Below are 18,695 nucleotides of genomic sequence, written 5' to 3' on the forward strand. Positions count from 1 at the left end.
ATGTTCTTGTCGCTTTTATCTTTTTCGATTTATTGTCTTTGTTGGGTTGCCAAAATTATCTTTTGGTAAATTTTCTAGGGCTAGCTCTAACAAATGCCACGAGAGGCTCTTCGTGAAGTGCAATCTCCTCATCTTCTCTCCGTTCAAGAGCTAGAATTACCGAGGAGATCTAAAATTTATTTGCTAGGACTTCTACGTAAAGTCGAAGATCAACTTTTTGAGATGGACTGACCCTATCTACCTTTTGTCCAAAGCATCCAAGAGGAGCTTATTCCCCAATGATTCCACCTCCCTATAAAATTCAGATCCATTAGAGCATTTCATGATTTTGATAGCCTAAATGATGTTCTACGAAACAATCGATACCCTATGTGTTGGTCCTTCCCATTCACACTCAACAGGGCAATTAGAGAGTGGTTCATAAGACTATCTCCAAATCCATCACTTTATTCAATCAATTGATTCAAAAGTTCAAACTAAGTATTATCAGCTACAAGCATCTAAGGAAGCCAACAATGTCTCTACTAACTGTACAATAAGAAGATAGTAAACCTGTAGCCAATTACACCATAAGGTTCTAAGATGAGGGATGTTTTGGGATTCTCATCAACCCCTTAATCAGTGGCTTCACCCATCTCGCTTATTTTGGTTGATCATTACAAACTACCAACCACTTACCTAAAGCTCCTTCAAATGGCAAATCAGCATATTATGATAGAATATGTAAATAGTTAAAAAAAAAAAAAAGCTAAAGGGAAGAAACCTATGACAAGTATCCTTCTTGGCCAAATCATAATTATCAGCCACATAATGAAAGTCTGCACCGAGACTGTGTCCCTCCTCGAAAGAATTCACCTCAATAAATACTTCGGACGTAGAAGTATTTCTACGTATAAAAGAGAAAAAAACTTCTATGAGCACCTCGGCCACTAAAGGCATCGCTATTGAGAAAAGATAAGCTGAAATACTATAAGTTCCATTGAAACCATGGCCATGACATAAAATATTACTATGAGCTGAAACAGTAAACAAGAAACTCATCTCGAGAGGTCATTTGGATTGATATCTTTCTCAAGTTCGGGAGGCAACATCTCAACCATAAGAATCCATCAAGTGACAGGTTGATGTTATAGTTGTTAGACCAGCCTTGAGTGGAGATAGCAACATTGTTGGCTGAATTATTTATTGAGGTCAACCTACCTTAAAGAATCTACAACTAATCTCCTCCTACATGATCACTAGCTTCACTACCTTAAAGAATCTACTCAATAACACAACACATGTATCCAATCCTTTGATGAATAACACATACCCCTTTTACAAGAGAAATGGATAATAATTGATATGACGGAGACACGTATCTACTCTAAGATCCTCAACCATATATACTTCAAAATATATGCATGAGATCCTTTTTGATGATCCTTATACAAGCTCAAATCTAAAGTTTAAGACAATGTATGTTATATTTAAACTCTGCTATAATATACTAAAAAAATAGAAATACATATAAGATGATCTTCCATGACCTGTTTGGGCCATACCGCTCTGCTGTAATAATCTAAAGCTCTTCATGTCTTTCTGTCGTAACGGGTGGTGGTACGATCGTATAATAAATTTGTCATATCAAAAAATAAATAGAGACATAATATATTCTGTGTTACTTTAAACAAAACATTTTCATATGTGATTTAAGAGACTCTGTCATATTCTGCATAAGAATTATAAAATTGAGAGAAATTTGTTAGAACAAGCAATAGAGGCAATATCGTTGCTATCTAAGTTTGTTACTTTTTGTTTGTGACAATTGCAAACAGACAACATGGCATTCAATTTATCCTCTAAAGAAAAATAACTTGATTGTATCTATAAAATAACACCTCTTAAACTTCCCACTCCAATTTTATATTCTTACTTTCAATTCATGTTGTAAATAATAATGCATGGTTATTAAGCTAATCGAGCAAAACACATGTATAATTTAATTATCAAAAGATTTAATAAAGAATTATGTTGTTACAGACGAATGAGGGAATAGACAATAAACCTTTAATTTTAAAGAGGCATGGGAAAAGCTAAATGTTTTGAGAATTCAAGTAGAACAAAAAAATTGTTTAACTTGAATGCTGTAAAGCATAAAAAGATTTGACACTTGAATTTCGTTAAAATTGTTAAAATTTGAATTTTGAAGCTACTTAATCTATATATTATAGGGCTAGAGAATTTATGTCAAGAGGTAATTTAAAGACTTTATGGGTTATTGAGTATTAATCTATATATTATAGGGCTAGGGGTTTGGTTTCATTTACAGCCAGGGAACAAAGGAGGAGGAAATATTAGGTAGAATAGAATACAGAAGATAGGCAGAGGGCAATCATAATAAGCTATGCATTGTGGTTCAACCAATTTAGAAATTTGTCAGAATATTGCATCCCATTCACTTTTTTTTTTCTTTTTTTTTTGTCATTTGAAAGAATGTATTACAAAAATCATCTCTCCTACCATCAGAGTCGATCAAAAAAATATAGATATGGGAGCCAATGGCCCCCACCAAAAAAAAAAAAAAAAACATTCTCCCTATTAATCTTAGTATATTTTGTATGAACAATTTGTTTCTCTATAAACATGCAATATTTTGTAGATGAGGGGTTATCTTCCTACTGAACAAATGGACCAAAACTTCACCTTCAGCATCACACTCGGTATGAATTTTCTACACTCCTTCCTTTGGAGCAGCAGCTCTTAAGCCTTATAGAATCGCAACTATTATCCAGAAATCTGTAATAAGCAAGCAAGCAAGCAAGCAAGCAAACGTGGATAAGCCATTGCTGTCCCTAAGAATGAAGCTAAACCCTTGTGCATGCAAGAATAGTAGTGTTAACAAAACCATCTGAATTGAACTTGTACCAAAGCTCCATTTGACAATCAAGCGAGAAAATTGTTCTTTAACTTATTGTGGGAAGGCCACAACTTTTACAAAAACTAAAAATTGAATCATGATATCAGTTAAAGAATAATAGTACTGAACAAAATTGAATCATGCATGATATTTGAAATGTATATGAAATTTCTGAGCGACCAAATAGAATATGGGCAATCAAAACAAGAGATGGGAGAACATTACCACCTTCCGGCTTTACTATTTGTTATTCGAATACTAAACAAATCCCTAATATCCAGACCGTTTCATTTTTAGGTTTAGAAATAGTATCTCAGCAAATCAGAATTCATTTTTCTAGAATTTTTCTTATTGTTCTAGAAAAATCACTAAATAATTTAACTAAAGTGACCAGCCATAAAGCAATAATTTCTAGCTTTACTTGGTTAGGAAGATGCCATAAAACATGGAAGCTACCTCCAGATGTAGCCTACTTTGTCTTATAAGTCAGCAATGAATAGGATTGATACAATACTCAATAACTTATGCTGTATTTGTTTTCAGGAGTAGATTTGTATAAGTTAATTTTTCCTTATGTTGTGAAAACCACTGTAAAGAAAGGGACGATCACATATAAGAGATTTGTCAAAAATATATGTCATTTTTAAATTTCTTACGTAACATACTTAATATCAATCATCTCACTTCGAAAGCTATGTATTGTCCTATCACTCAGCAATGAATAGGATCGATACAATACTCAATACCTTATGCGGCATTTGTTTTTCGGAGTTGATTTTTATATTCCTATGTAGATTTGTTATATTCGTCAGATCGATATTTCTTCAGTGGTTGCAGCATTAAGTTTGTGCTCTTATTTCCATTCCATGGGCACATCTTACATGTTTTGTTGTATTCAAGAGACTGTTGTAATTGGGGTGGACAGTTTTGGTTTCCATTTTAGAATTTGCTCATACGATTTTTCTTATTTAATGACTACTATTAATTGTTAGTGATACTATATATTATTAGAGCTTTAGTACGAAGAGAGACTTTGGAGCAAGACAAATCAGAGTAAGTTGTCTGATTTCCCTGGAGATAGATGGTCTGGTCATACACGGGTGTTCGCATGTCCGCAAACATTGGAGCTGTGATCAGTGATATGATATATAGTTTTCGTTTTCTCAGAAATAATAAAATTTTAATTAATCAGCAGAACGAATACAAGTTACCATCGGCTTTTGAAAAAAAGTTTGCTATTGACAATCCCCTTTCCATTCTTAACCCTCTAAAAAATTTAAAAATATAATTTTACTATTTACAATCCCTCAATTATGGAATAATAGAAGACTCAACATTTCATATTTTTAAGTTTTTGATTATAAATATTTTATTTTAAATAAAAATAATACCTTAGAAAAATTTGATACAAAATCCGATAAAGATATTTTACTTGAATATTCCTCTATTTTTAAAGCTTATCGAGTTTTCAATAAAAGAACTTTAGTTATTGAGGAATCCTTCCATATTGTATTTAATGAATTTTTTAAAAAATAATTTTTATGATGATTTGATTTTGATACATTAAATTTGAATGAAAATTATCCTATCTCGAGCAACTTGGATGCATCTACCACTAAAGAACTTATACCAAAAAAATAAAAGTATATAGATGCACATTCTAAGAAGCTAATCATTACATATCCTTATTTTTATAATCCCTTATTTCATCCGATGAAACCTTAGTGACATCGATGTCATGAAATCATCAAAGTTGCTCGTTACTCGAAGAGAAGAAACAACAAAGGAAGAGGAAGAGAGGATAAAGAAGAACACATTTATTTTATATTCATCAGCAGTAGATCGATGCTCTTGATTATGAGAAAACAAGAAAAAAAAAAATAATAATTATAAGGACATTTATATCTATTTATAGAGGAATATATTATGAATATTAAAGGTTCTTAAAATAGGGTTTTGAATAGCAAAAAGACCGGTGGGAATAGAAATCACTTTTGCAAAATCAGCTACATAAATTACGACCCAATTATACTGAATTCTCACGACGTTAAAAAACCCTTGAACTGATAAAAAAAAAAATATCTCTATATATATACATTCAGTTCCTACGAGGGTCGAACTAGTTCGCTTTCCAGCATTCTCACAACGTTGAGGTTATCGCTTTCTATAATAATAGATGTGATTCCCTCCATAATACACATTTGTAGGCATTCCTTTCCCGAGAGCTAACGAACCCCAGAAATGTTGGACGGTTACCGTAGGATAATGAGGTCAAGATAATGAAAATGACGCTTAGTGACATACTAAGCGTATATATAGATATAAGAATACAGGTTGATTGAATTGGAAAGGTGTTGAGCGGAAGAAGGGGTGAAAAGTGAATGGGTCATCCAACCCTTTGAACCTTTGCTTTCATATTACTAAACTATTGACACGACCTTTTTCTTTGAATCTAACAATCAATTCAATGGGACAATGCTAACCAAGACCTTTAACTAAGAACTTCCAAAGCCCTCCTAAACCAATGTTTTGATCTTTTGTAATCCAGCTTAGAATTATTAAATGACCCTGCATTTGTAGCTTGGGAGAATGGCTAAAATTCGATCCAAAACTCATCACCTACATCATATCGTACAGACTAAAGATCGAAATATCATATCATACTAGTGTTTTGAGGTTGGCTCGGTATGATATAGTACCATGTACCGAGCGGTATGTTAGGGTGTACCGAAGATACACCTAATTTAGGTATAAAACCATTTGAAAATATCTAAAAATAAAAAAAATAATAGGATTTTTAAATTAGAAACAAATATAGTAATAGTATAAGTTTAGCAAAATCAATATAAATTAAGTAAAAATAGTATCACATTTTTTTTTGGGCTTTGAAGAATATCTTGTGCAAGGTTTTTATTTCAGTCCATTACAGATTGTCCTTATATAAATATTGATATATCTATAAAAAAAATCATTTGAATTGTTAGACTATTTTGTTATAATATAAACTCTAAAATTTAAATAAATTAAATAATCACATATGTAGATATACCTGATTACTGATTCTACCACCAAAATGAACGACGGGCCTTCATGAGTGGTGGATCGGGGTCCTCAATCCTATACATCTGCATATCAATATGATATGTTTGTTTGACTCAATTATGAAATTAATCCCATGACATAGTGTATTGATACACCATATGCCATTGATGCATCAATGTAGTACTGATCGTAGGTTGATTGTCATTAATCACATTTGTTCGAGACAACTCTTGAGGTATATATTGGTGAATGTCAGAGCTTCTACTTTCGCTACTGATCTGCTACATTGTATCATACTATTGCTCAGAGAAGGATTACCAACTATCACCGTACTATTGTTGCTCGTATGATTCTCCATAATATAATGGCTGTGAATACGATGAGCTTCTTTCTGTGTCTACATCATGTAAGCTCTATTGTATCTACTCAAATTCATCCACTACCTTCCCCTTCCCCTTCCGCGCATAAATTTGACCAGTACCTTGTCGAGTTCCATGATCTGAATCTTAGGTGGCATGTATAAAATATTGCTCCTCAGTCTATGCACCACCCTCAAGTTGTGTGGATGAGGCACTATTGTCTGTGTTGCTGTCATGTCTCTAGACCGAGCGAGTTGCTGAATGTGATTGTGAAGGTGTCTTGTCGCCCGACTCGATTCTTTCCAATGATGCAACTGATGCTACTGCCTTTCCCTTTGCCTTTGCATGCTGCACAGACGATTGTGACCGTTGGGTGTTTATAGTTCCTCAAGCAGTTTGACTTGATGTTGTTTGACTCTTGTCACATTGTGATCGAAGGGGATTTTCCACCTATTGGGGTTGTGCTTCTTCTTCTTTTATTGCCTCAGTGATAAAACGTGAAGGACGTTGATGATCTCCTATCTCATCAAGTAGAGGATCATCTTGGTTCTCTACTGTTTCAACCCAATCTAACATTGGCTCTGAATCTTCGTTGTAGAATTGGAGGTCGATAGGATCAATATCTGGTTCTTTTGGCTTCTTATCCAGCTCAGCACATTGCAATCTTAGCCGCATGTTATAATGGACATATACTAGTTTCTCTAACCGTCTATAGGAGAGTTTGTTACAGACCTTCATGTGAATCAATGCAAATGTTGACCAATTACGTTCGCAACCACTAGATGTTGTCGTTTGTGAAAGTACACGAATGACAACCTTCCTTAAATATGGTGCATCCCCTCCAAATTATAGCCACCACTCGATTGTAAAAAGATATAAATAAGATTTTATTAGCATAATAAATAATTAATATTAAATATAATTGAAAGCAATATATGTAACTTTTTCTCACCGGGATCTATACTGTAATGACACGATATAGCTATAATATTGAAGAATGAACCAACTGTTCCTCGAAATAATCAACCCTCTATAAGAGCATCAACTACATTAGTAGTGTTTAGCAAGAGTCGATATATAACATTTCGTAGTGTCATTAGTAAATTATTTTGCATTTTGAGAGCACATCGATATTGAATTGTCGGGTTTAGATAATACGCTACAAGACATAATTTTATTAGTATGATTTTTTATTATCTAAAAATAATAAATTAAATTATTCTGAATATGAATTTACTTGCATTATAGATATCTTGATCCATATGAACTTCAGTCCGACGATCAATGATCCGTACGTATTGGTCGACCTTAAAATCATCTTTGAATACTTTCCTGAGCTCCTCTCTTACTGAAATCAGCATATCTTTAGATACGATATCTATGGACACTTGTCCATATCGACCTTACAGAGGATAATATAAAGTGATTCCACACCGTTTATGATTCTACCGTAGTCTTCTAAAATCTAGAGGAAAGAATGGACTTTTCTATCTTCTTTCCATCGCTCAATCTCGAATATATAGAATGCCTTCAAGCCATGCATTTTTTGCTGTAATGACTTTAATGCAATAAAATTGGTAGCAAATCGAGTAATTCCAAGTCAGAATATCTCACCATTTACATACTTTTGCATTAAAGCATCGACCTAATGATGATTATATATAAACTTTATAATTGATTGTGCTCGAGCTACACATTTCGTGACCGCATCCAACTCATCAATATCCTTCAGCATTAGATCTATGCAATGAGATGCACATGGAGTCCAAAACAAAGTTTTTCTTTTTTCCATCAATTACAAACTGGCCTTCTTGAAATTCGCTCAATTATCAGTTATTATTTGGACAACATACTATGGTCCAATCTCCTCTACTATAGTGTCCATTAAGCTCTCAATGTAGTTTACATCTTAGATCTTTTCAGAAGCATTAATGGACTTATAAAACACCACTTTTCTATTGTAATAAACAAAAAAGTTGATGATACTCATTCTTATTGGTCTTGTCCAACTATCACACATTAATGTCACCCCATATTCGTCCCATTACCTTTTGAATGATTCGATCCAATCCTTCAGTTCTGCCACCTCCTTATCTAAGTATACACCGTAAATCTATTTCGGTGTTGGAGGTTGGATCCTCATGCCAGACTTTTGAATAAAAGAGATCATGCTCTAATAATATAGACCTTGGGTTGTGTTAGTTGGAATCCTATGGAAGTTAAACTATTTTGAGATTGTCTTCCTAATATCCCACTTTTTTTCTTTTGTGTATACATCGTCAATCCATGTTTGTTTCGCTATTTGTGGGGGATAGGCTTACGAATCAATATCAATAATATCTGGTGCAAACCTCTTGTTAAGACCTCTCATAAAACTATAGAGTCTACCATACCTTATGCTATTAGTTCAACATAATTGAGAATGAGCAGTTGGTTGCCTCATGTTGGCCGACCACTGTATTCCACTACCACTACCATGCTCCAGTTGTGAGTCAGGCCGTCATTGCCTCATTGCTTCATCGACCGTATACTGATGCTCCAATGATACATGAATCCCAGCTGTGAGATCCGGGTCAACTTAATCGTCGCAACCCTCATACTGATAATAAACTGGTTCCTATGTAGCCTTATAATATTCTTCCTCAACTCTTGCTTTCTTTTTTAATACCTTTGATTGTTGTAGCTTACTTTGAAATAATATACGAATCTTCGTCGGAACCTTCTTGCATTTTGCAACATCAAGATACTCGCCAACCAAATGCATTATCACTTGAGTTATTCCTCCACCCTTGCCAATATAGTCACAATAAATACATTGTCAATTATGACGATTCTCATCTATCTTTCGGGCATGAACCCATGCATCATCATGTAGTTGTTCTTTTGGTGCCATGATTTTACCAAATTTAAATCAAATAAGTTATAAAGTATAAACATATTGAATTTACCAAATATCGATCAAATATCACTAATCGTAGCATTAAATAATTTTATTAAAACATAACTAATCATATTTTATCATCATAAATATGTTACATACATAAAAGAAATATTAAATACATAATTTTGATCAAATATGGTTTAAATTATGATAAAATCATCACTAGATAAACTAATCACCTAATTAACATAGTTAATTATCCATTAATTACTTTTCTTTCAACACTATAAACATGTCAAACACCCTAATAAGTATTAAAAATATTAAATTGATATAAAATTGATCAAATTTTGATTAAATCATCAATAAGATGACTAATCACAATATTAAATAACTTTAAAAAATCTAATTAAATCTATTTTATCATCATATATATGTCAAATACATAAAAAAAATATTAAATACATAATTTTGATCCAATATAGTTCAAATTACGATGAAATTATCATTAGATACACTAATTACATGATTAACATAGTTAATTTCTCACTAATTATTTTTTTTTCAACATTATAAATATTACAAACACCCTAATAAGTATTAAACACATTGAATTGACATAAAATCGAATAAATTTTGATTAAATTATTATTAAAATTACTAATGGTAGCATTCGATAACTTTAATAAAACCTAATTAAACTTATTTTACTATCGTAAATATTTTTTAATATTTAATATGCATGAAATATAAATATTTGACCTATTAAGTATCTAATTTCGAATTAATCAATATTAAACATACTAATCATAATATTAAATATCTTAATTACTCTCTAATTAAAGAAAGAAAATACATACCTCTTGATTAAAAAGTTATTCCTCTTAATCTTCCCAAATTAACCTCAATTCAATTCATTAAGAGAGTACGAGAATAAAATGAAGTGAAATAGGAGAGAAGGGTTTAAATACTATGAGAAATGACTTCAACGGTCAATTTGATCATTAGAGCACTGTAGCACTGTTACCGAACAGTAACGATCAAAATTGATCGTTACTAAGTTGTGTCAAGCGGTAATGATTGAAATTTTGATCATAACCGCCCGATATTATCCCGTATCGTTCGATACGAGACGCCTTTAAATGTTCCGCCCGGTAACGATCGATCCGCATACCGGTATACTGTTGGACAGATACATATCGCTCGTACCGGACGGTATCATTCGAAACTGTATACTTGGTACAGACAAACAACATCACCATCTGCTATTTCTACCAAACAACTTGAGGAAAACCCAGTAATTATTTAGATTGCAAACAAAGCATTTTATTTGATCGAACAAGCAGGAGCTGAAACAACTCAACCAGTAGGTTTCGTTCTCTAATATTGGTCACTGTAGACAGTAAAGTATCGAATGAAAGCCTCCTAGGGAGTTCATCTTTATTCCAGTCACACAACAACCGTTCTACAAAAGATGGAAGACGTTCATTCACCTTTCCATGAGGATAAGGGAGGAGTATCGGACATTCTCCACGTATTCATTGCAGCACCATACCTATCACCCTTGACTGCATCTGCCAAAGCATATGATTCAAGTTCAGCCATCTCCTCAGGTGTGAGTTTTACTGATAGTGCTCCGATATTCTGGTTAAAGTTTTCGATCTTGGTAGTGCCAGGTATAGGGCACACATCACTTCCTTGATGGTGAACCCAGGCCAAAGCAAGTTGTGAAGGGGTGCATCCCTTCCTCTTGGCCATTTCGTTTACACGTTCAAAGATAAGTGCATTTTGAGCGAGATTCTCAGGCTGAAACCTAGGCATGAGCTGCACACATAATTCATCATTCAGAATATCATTAGACCGAAAAAAAAGAGAAGTTTACTTTAAGATAAACATAACGAATTCAAAAGGAAATAAAAGAATGGAGGGGAATATACAATCCTATTGACACTACGGAACACAGAGTTAATTAACATGAAATAAATGCTCCATTCAAGGTGATTGTAGTCATGGATGTTTAGTAGGCATTCACTAATGTGATTATAATCCCTTGTCTGGTTTGATATATCAAACATCTAGAGCCTGAATATGATATGCCCAACTCTGTCAAAATCATCAACAACTTGAGCATTAAACACAAATATGATAATTTTCAATAGGAGGCTTTCACATAAACTACTGTGTTTCTTTTACTTTACGCATCATTAATCTAACCAATAAGCAAGCATCACACTCCAATGACATCCTGTTGATTGAATTATCATTAAAGCATAAACTTCAACTTTTGCACATAATAAAATAATGTATTTATCAGCTGGTAACAATGGTCAGTGGTCGAGATGATTTGCGGTCTAAATAGTTGTTCATCACTTCTATTCTTGCATTAAAAAAATTTTCAATTTAAAAGAGCATAAAAGGATTTTTATATCTTTTCCTAACCATTGTATATGATCACCTTACGGAAATCATGTTCAGACAGAGTTTCAACCATCTTTGGTCCAGAAGAAAAGAAGCCCCTTCCCAGTGGACTGTATGCAACAATGCCTATACCAAGTTCTCTGAAAAGAAAAAAAAGTTAAAAATCAATATCACAATAGAATATTAAAATAGTGGTCTATATAAAAGATAAAGCCAATCAGCCAGTTCTACCTGCAAGTAGGAATTATATCTTCTTCGACATCTCTTGTCCACAAAGACCATTCCAGTTGCACAGCAGTTATTGGGTGAACTGCATGTGCCCTCCTGATTGTCGATGCAGAGGCCTCAGACAATCCAATGTACTTTATTTTTCCTTCTTCCACCAATTTCTTAAGTTCTCCCATCTAAAGAAAATAAAAGTTCAAAGGGGAACTTTGCTTCAATATACTTAGAAAACAGGAAACTGACCTTATAAGTAAAACTAAGAACATTTCCAAATATGAACTTAAGAGCCCATAGAGACATGGCATCTATGGCAAAGAATGTCATAGATGAATACTTATAAGCATAATTGCAAAATCTGAAAAATCAAGGTTTCATACTCTTACTAATTCCATATTTTGGTCAATTTTCAGCAAGAGCATGATGCTGGGTAACATTCAACAATTAAAAAAAATTCCTACAAGCAATGTACAAGATGAACCTCCAACGAGCAGAGAGGTTGTTCCATGACTCACATCACTGGTTGCAACAAAATAAGATCGGGTGGTCTGATTTAATCCATAACATGATTATAATGTTTAATTGGAAGAGAAACAATTTAAAGATTTTGGAATATAAAGTAGGATGAATGATTGTGATTTATCTATGACTTGCTATTCTCAAGGCTGAAAAATAGTGGCCGACCGTCTTTAGCATAGTGGACCATCACATCCAAAAGAGAATTACAATAGGCACAAAACAAATACTTCCTTTAGCCATTCACTTCCATAAGAATCTTACTGCATGCTAAATTCTTCGGTGACACACCAGCTGCAGAATGTCACTTTTGATAGCAGTAGCATGAAATTAATGTCATTTAGTAATTGTCTATATAGAAATACCCAAGTGCCATCAATGTGTATACTAGGGGTCTACAGAAGATGGTTCAATTCCAATCATCATTAACTGATAATCGCTTTAGCTTTAGTTACTAATGTGGTTAGCTTAATGCTTTCAAGTTTTTTGTTTTTGTCTATTTGTACTTCCCACTGAGGCCGAACCTAAACCTGTGCTCGAGAGATAGCTATCCATACACAGATAAGGGATGTATGGATTCTTGACAAGGAACTGTTGCAAGACAAATAGTTTTCACATGGCAACAACCAAATATACAAGGGGAAAAGAAGATAGTGGAGATATTATGCACAACAAGATAGGGTCATTCATCCAAAATAAACAACTTGGGCTGCTATAGGAGGTGATCTATGATGATAGCAACAGTGAATATAGCAGATGATGGCCGGTGGAGGATTCTTTGGTACATTGGATATAAGTGGCTCTTATCAGATGTACAAAACCATCTCAAACCAAGGTCTGAGCTGAAATGAATAGTTTCATAGGATGCAGAAGATTTAGTATAATCAGTAATATTTTATTGTAAAAGAAAGGAGGAGGATCCTTTGGTTTCTCTTTTGCTATTTTCTATTTTCTTTGTTATGTTTTCTTTTTTTGTTTTACTTCTAAGTGGACGAAGTTTGGATATTGATCAGTAAAGTGAATCAGTGAAGAAATCTCCTCTGCATATGATTTCCTATATCGAGTCTAAGTGCATAACTTTCTCCTAAATTCCTCCTCTTATGCCTTCCATTTTCTCCTTACCGTTCTCAAAGCTACCGAGTCATCAAAAGTCTCCATTAAAGCACAGGGTCGAGACCTCAACCTATCATAAACATTGTTGCATCTTTCTTCTACCACAATATGGTCTTCCACCTATTTGTTGACCTAATGAGATTCTCGTTGATTGAGGATCTGACAAGGATTAATGTGCGAAATCTTGTCCCCAAAGGAGAGTGGTTGTAAAGGAACAATTCTACCATGGCATCGAGCATCAACTACTTCAAATGACAAGGAATTTCAATTCTGAACAATGTATCGCTTCCAATGAATTCAACCTCAACAAGCCACCAATCTAAGAAGGTGTTCGATGGGATAGATTAACTCACCGTGACCTCGATGGGAACCCGGGTGTCGACGCGGTGCTGATAATAGAGATCGATGCAGTCGATGCCGAGCCTCTGCAAGCTGCTCTCGCAGGCGGCCCTGACGTATGCCGGATCTCCACGAATCTCCCTCTTCCCGTCCTGGAAGCTGATCCCGAACTTTGTGGCCAGCTCCACCTTCTCCCTCACCCCACCTTGCAGTGCCTACACCAGAAATCAATGCTCGATCCATCGGTCAACGCACAATTATTAACGATGAGGAGGAGTACTTTGCCGAGGAGGATCTCGTTAGTGCAGGGACCGTAGATGTCGGAGGTGTCGAAGAAGGTGACACCGGAGCGGATAGCGTAGTGGATGAGGGCGATCATGTCGGTGTCCGGCTTGGGCGGCCCGTAGAAGGCCGACATGCCCATGCAGCCGAGGCCCTGCCTGGAGACCTCCAGGCCCTGTGAGCCCAGCTTCATCGGCCCCACTATCACGCCTCCGTCGTTGCCGCTTCCCGCCTCTCTGGCCATCTTCCACCTCTCCGGTCTCTCTCTCTCCCTCTACTACCCCTTCCACCACATCCAACTCTGCTCCCTTATACTGTGGAAAGAGCAACTTGGGGTTTTACTGGTCATCGCGATTCCACCACCGATAATTCAATGGGAGCGGCTCGCCGAAAGCTACGGCCGTCATTAACGCCATCGCTTGCGTCAGCTTTAGTCCTTTTGTGTCAATACAAATATTCAATAATGATGTGTGCAATCAATATTAAAAAATATATATATATTATGAGAATAGTAAATTATCTGAAAAATGCGACCATCAATCATTTTTACGAAATTCTTAATTAGTACTTCCTTTTCCAAAAATTCTCCTACAGTGTTTCAATTTTTTAAAATTACAAAAGTGACCCTCAATCATTTTTTATTTTTTTCTTTGAAAAGCTGTCTCTCTCTCTCTCTCTCTCTTTCTAATTAAATCAAATCATTTAATTAAACCAGTTAAATGAATCGATTTAAAATAAATAATAATTTATTAGTAAGTTCCCCAGAAAAGCCCTGATATTTTAAAATGATAAAAATAACCCCAACCACTTTTTATCTCTTCGTCTTAAAAATTATAATCTTCTTCCTTCCCTTTTTCATATTGAATCAAATCACTCAATTGAAGTAACTCAAAACTTGAATCGATTTAAAATAAATCATATTAAATAATTTATTAATATATCAATTTATATTAATAAAAATAATAACATTATAAATTTTTAAAATTATAAATATTTAAACATACTAAAATATAAATAATAAATTTAAAAAATACCTATAAATTAAAAAATATATAACAATAGTATTTATATATATATATTTGAAATAATAATAAAATATATAAATTTTAGATAGCAAAAAATTAAATTTGAGAGGTTTATACGACCATTATTTTTTATTTTAGTCTTTTAAAATAGTTTTTAACTAATTTTGACCCTTAAAATTTAAATAAATTTATCTAGAAAATATGAAAAAAAAATTGACACAGTATGATGCTTCCATGAAATATTTTTTAAGAGCTTCAAAATAGGCTCGATACCTATTCTAAATATTTGGTCTAGAAATACCAAGATGTTGACCCAATCACACTATTTTTTTAGGTAATCTAACAATAATATAATTGGATCAAATCCTAATCAAAAATATGTTGGAACCTTATTGAAACTTTTGAATTATAGTCAGCTGGACATAAATCCAACTTTTCTATTTTAGGAATTTTATTTCATTTTTTTATTTTTCCAGTATCTAAACACTAAATATTATATAAATTTTATATTTTCTTTTAATTTTGACAAAATATAATACTTCCTTTAAATGTTTTTTAACATGTGAGCTTGTAAATCGGTTTGATAAATATTCTAAAATTTTGGTCAAAAATACCAAGGCCTTGACCCGCTTACATTATTTTGGTGCAAACACAAAAACAGTGTAATTAGGTTAAGTCCTGGTCAAAACAAGATGACATTTTCAAAAGACTTTTGAATTGCACCTATATAGATATAGATCCCATGTATTTAATAGTTTTCTATTTTTTAGTGTCTAAGCACACTAATTTTTTTTATTTTTTAAAATTTCTTATAATTTTGACAAAATATGATACTTCCATGGAATGTTGTTTAGTATTTGAGCTTATAAATATGCAAGAAACTTATTTAAAAAGTTCAGTAAAAAAAAAACAAAGGCCTTGACACACTTAGATGTTTTTGTGGACCAACTCCAAAATAGTGTAAAGAGGTTAAATCCTAGTCAAAACAAGGAGGGATCGAATTGCACTCAGATGGACATAAATATCACCTTTTCTATTTTTAAATTTTTTTTATATATTTTTAATTTTTTTAGCATTTGAACAGACTAGAATTTTAATAAATTTCTTCAATCTCTTATAATTTTGATAAAAATATAATGCTTCCATGAAATATTGTTTCACATTTGAGCTTATAAATAGGTAAAAAAATTTATTGTAAAAATTTGGTTTATAATAGGGCAAATCTTGGTCAAAACAAGGTGAGGATTTTAGGAAACCTTTGAATTGACTCAAATGGGCATAAATCATTTTTCTATTTTAGGATTTTTTTTCAAAATTTTTATTTTTCAGTATTTGAACACAATAATTTTTTTATTTTTAAATTTCTTATAAATTTAATAAAAATATGAAACTTCCATATAATATTGTTTAACATTTGAGCTTATAAATAGATAATAAACCTATTCTGAAAATTTGGTTCAAATAACCAAGGCCTTGACCCAATTATATTATTTTTGGTTGAACCCAAAAATAATATAATTAAGTCAAATGCCGGTGAAAAAAAGGGTGAAGTTTTCAAGAAACCTTTGAATTGCACTTAGATAGACATAGATAGCACTTTTCTATCTCAGAACGGGGAACTCGTATATCTCTCCCTGATTTACGTATCCTAATCCGTAGATGAAGGAAATCTTGTGTTCTCTTCTCTAGCAATGGTCCCGGATGAAGTGGCTACACACCTCTCAGAGATGTGTTCCTTCCTCGCTTTCCACTATCTCCTCTCTTAAACTTCATCAACACTAAGATTTTTAAGAGGAGTTCTCATGAGATTACAATAGCATTTTTTTTTCTTTTGTTAGAAACGAGTCGACACTAAGAGGGGGGAGGGGTGAATTAGTGCATCGATAAAAACGTCGATTTCGAAAAATATTCGTTCGTTGAAAACCGATCGAAAAGATGTTAACTTAAGAAACACTTTCATAAGCATGTAATGAGGAAGTAGAGCACTGAGCAAGTAAAATGATTTGCAGCAAAGGTAAATAGTAAAGTAAAAAGCAGCAAACCAATTCTATAATGGTTCGGTCATCGTGATCTACATCCACTCCGGATTCCTCTTCTATTGAGGCCAACGATATCCACTAACGGTCTTTCTTCGATAGGCGAAGACCAATCACCTTCTTATACCCCCTTCTCATTTTCACAAGTTTAGGAGACAACCTTTTATAAGCACTCACTCCTCTCTATACAGAATTCTAAACTTAGAATTAGAGGAGGAGATCTCTCGAGTGATTACTATAGCATTTTCTCACATTTAAATTCTATGTGCTTTTATTTTTCAACCAGGGATGAAAGGGGTATTTATAGGCCTCAAGTGGATTCAAACTTGGATCCTAAAAATATCTCATCCTCAATTTTTAGGGCACTGGTGGTACCACCGCCTACAGCACTGACACTGGGCGATATCACCTATTGGAAAATCTTGGGGGCGACATCACATGCGCAACGAAAGAACATAAAATAAAATCCCCAATTCTCAAAGATATGTTCATTGTCATGTGAAGATTGGTGCGTAAAAATCCGCAAAACTTAAAATTGCATATAGAATAGATTGTGTTACCTAGAGAGATCGTATATCCATGAATCCCTATAGATCTCTAGGAGAGGGTGAAAGAGGCTAAGCGCCCTCCTCTCTAGCGATGATCGACACAGCAGGGTTGCGACGATACTCCTCAAAACTCTAGGCCTGCTCTAAGGTGGAGAGTGTTGGGAAAATCTTTGGGGGTGACATCACATGCGCAGCGGAAGAACAAGAAAACAAAATTCCCGATTCCCAAAGAGATATTCGTCGTCGTGCAAAGATTTGTGCACAAAATCCGCGAAATTGAAAAACTGCGTATAGAATAGATTGTGTTACCTAGGGAGATCGTATATCCCTGTTTCCTTGCAGATCCTTAGGAGAGAGTGAAGGAGGTTAAGCGTCATCCTCTCTAGCGGCGATCCACACAGTAGGGCTGCGACGACGCTCCTCAAGACTCCAGGCTTGCTATGAGGTGGAGAGGGGAAGGAGAATAGGAGAGCCAAGCAAAGACTCTAGCCTATGAGGCTCTAAATATCTCTTATTTATAGAGGTCCCCTATCAAACCCTAATGGATCCTCGCCTAGTAGGTATTGGATCTGCATCCAATAACTCAAGCCTTTTAGATTAGTGGATCTCTATCCAATAATCTCTCATGGGCTCTTATTTGATCTCGTCCATGTGATCCAATCATTCAGGGGCTTATTGGATATCCAATAAGACAAGGGCTCCGTCGGATATCTTATATCCGAACCTCTACTCATCGCAATGCCTACTATATATATGTGACCCTCTAGGCCAAATATCAAGCTGGCAATGAGTCATACCTGTCAGAACTCATTCTAACTCAGTGAATTATTATCTCTGTAATAATTCACTTGACTCATCGACTACGGACGTACTAGGCCACTACGCCATAGTCCCTAGACGATACAGGGGAATCCAATCCATTGGACCTGTTTATCCTCAATTACCATGTATCTATAGTCCCTCATCCATCTAATATTCCAGAGACCGTATATCGAGCATGGAGCTATCAGACCCA

At 34.2% G+C, this 18,695-nt stretch overlaps 1 protein-coding gene across 1 annotated transcript; it reads right to left on the reverse strand.

Moving 5' to 3' along the window:
• Positions 1–10,464: 10,464 nt before the first annotated feature.
• LOC135638230 (probable aldo-keto reductase 2) lies at positions 10,465–14,409 on the reverse strand. Its single transcript, XM_065151257.1, has 5 exons — positions 14,070–14,409; positions 13,804–14,004; positions 11,831–12,003; positions 11,637–11,739; positions 10,465–11,005 (listed from the first exon to the last, which is right to left on the reverse strand). Exons 1-5 carry the CDS (start codon positions 14,313–14,315, stop codon positions 10,667–10,669), a joined length of 1,062 nt encoding a protein of 353 aa, XP_065007329.1. The 5' UTR covers positions 14,316–14,409; the 3' UTR covers positions 10,465–10,666.
• Positions 14,410–18,695: the final 4,286 nt, after the last annotated feature.

Source organism: Musa acuminata, chromosome BXJ3-5 (genome assembly GCF_036884655.1).
Source record: "Musa acuminata AAA Group cultivar baxijiao chromosome BXJ3-5, Cavendish_Baxijiao_AAA, whole genome shotgun sequence".
Lineage (NCBI taxonomy): Eukaryota > Viridiplantae > Streptophyta > Magnoliopsida > Zingiberales > Musaceae > Musa > Musa acuminata.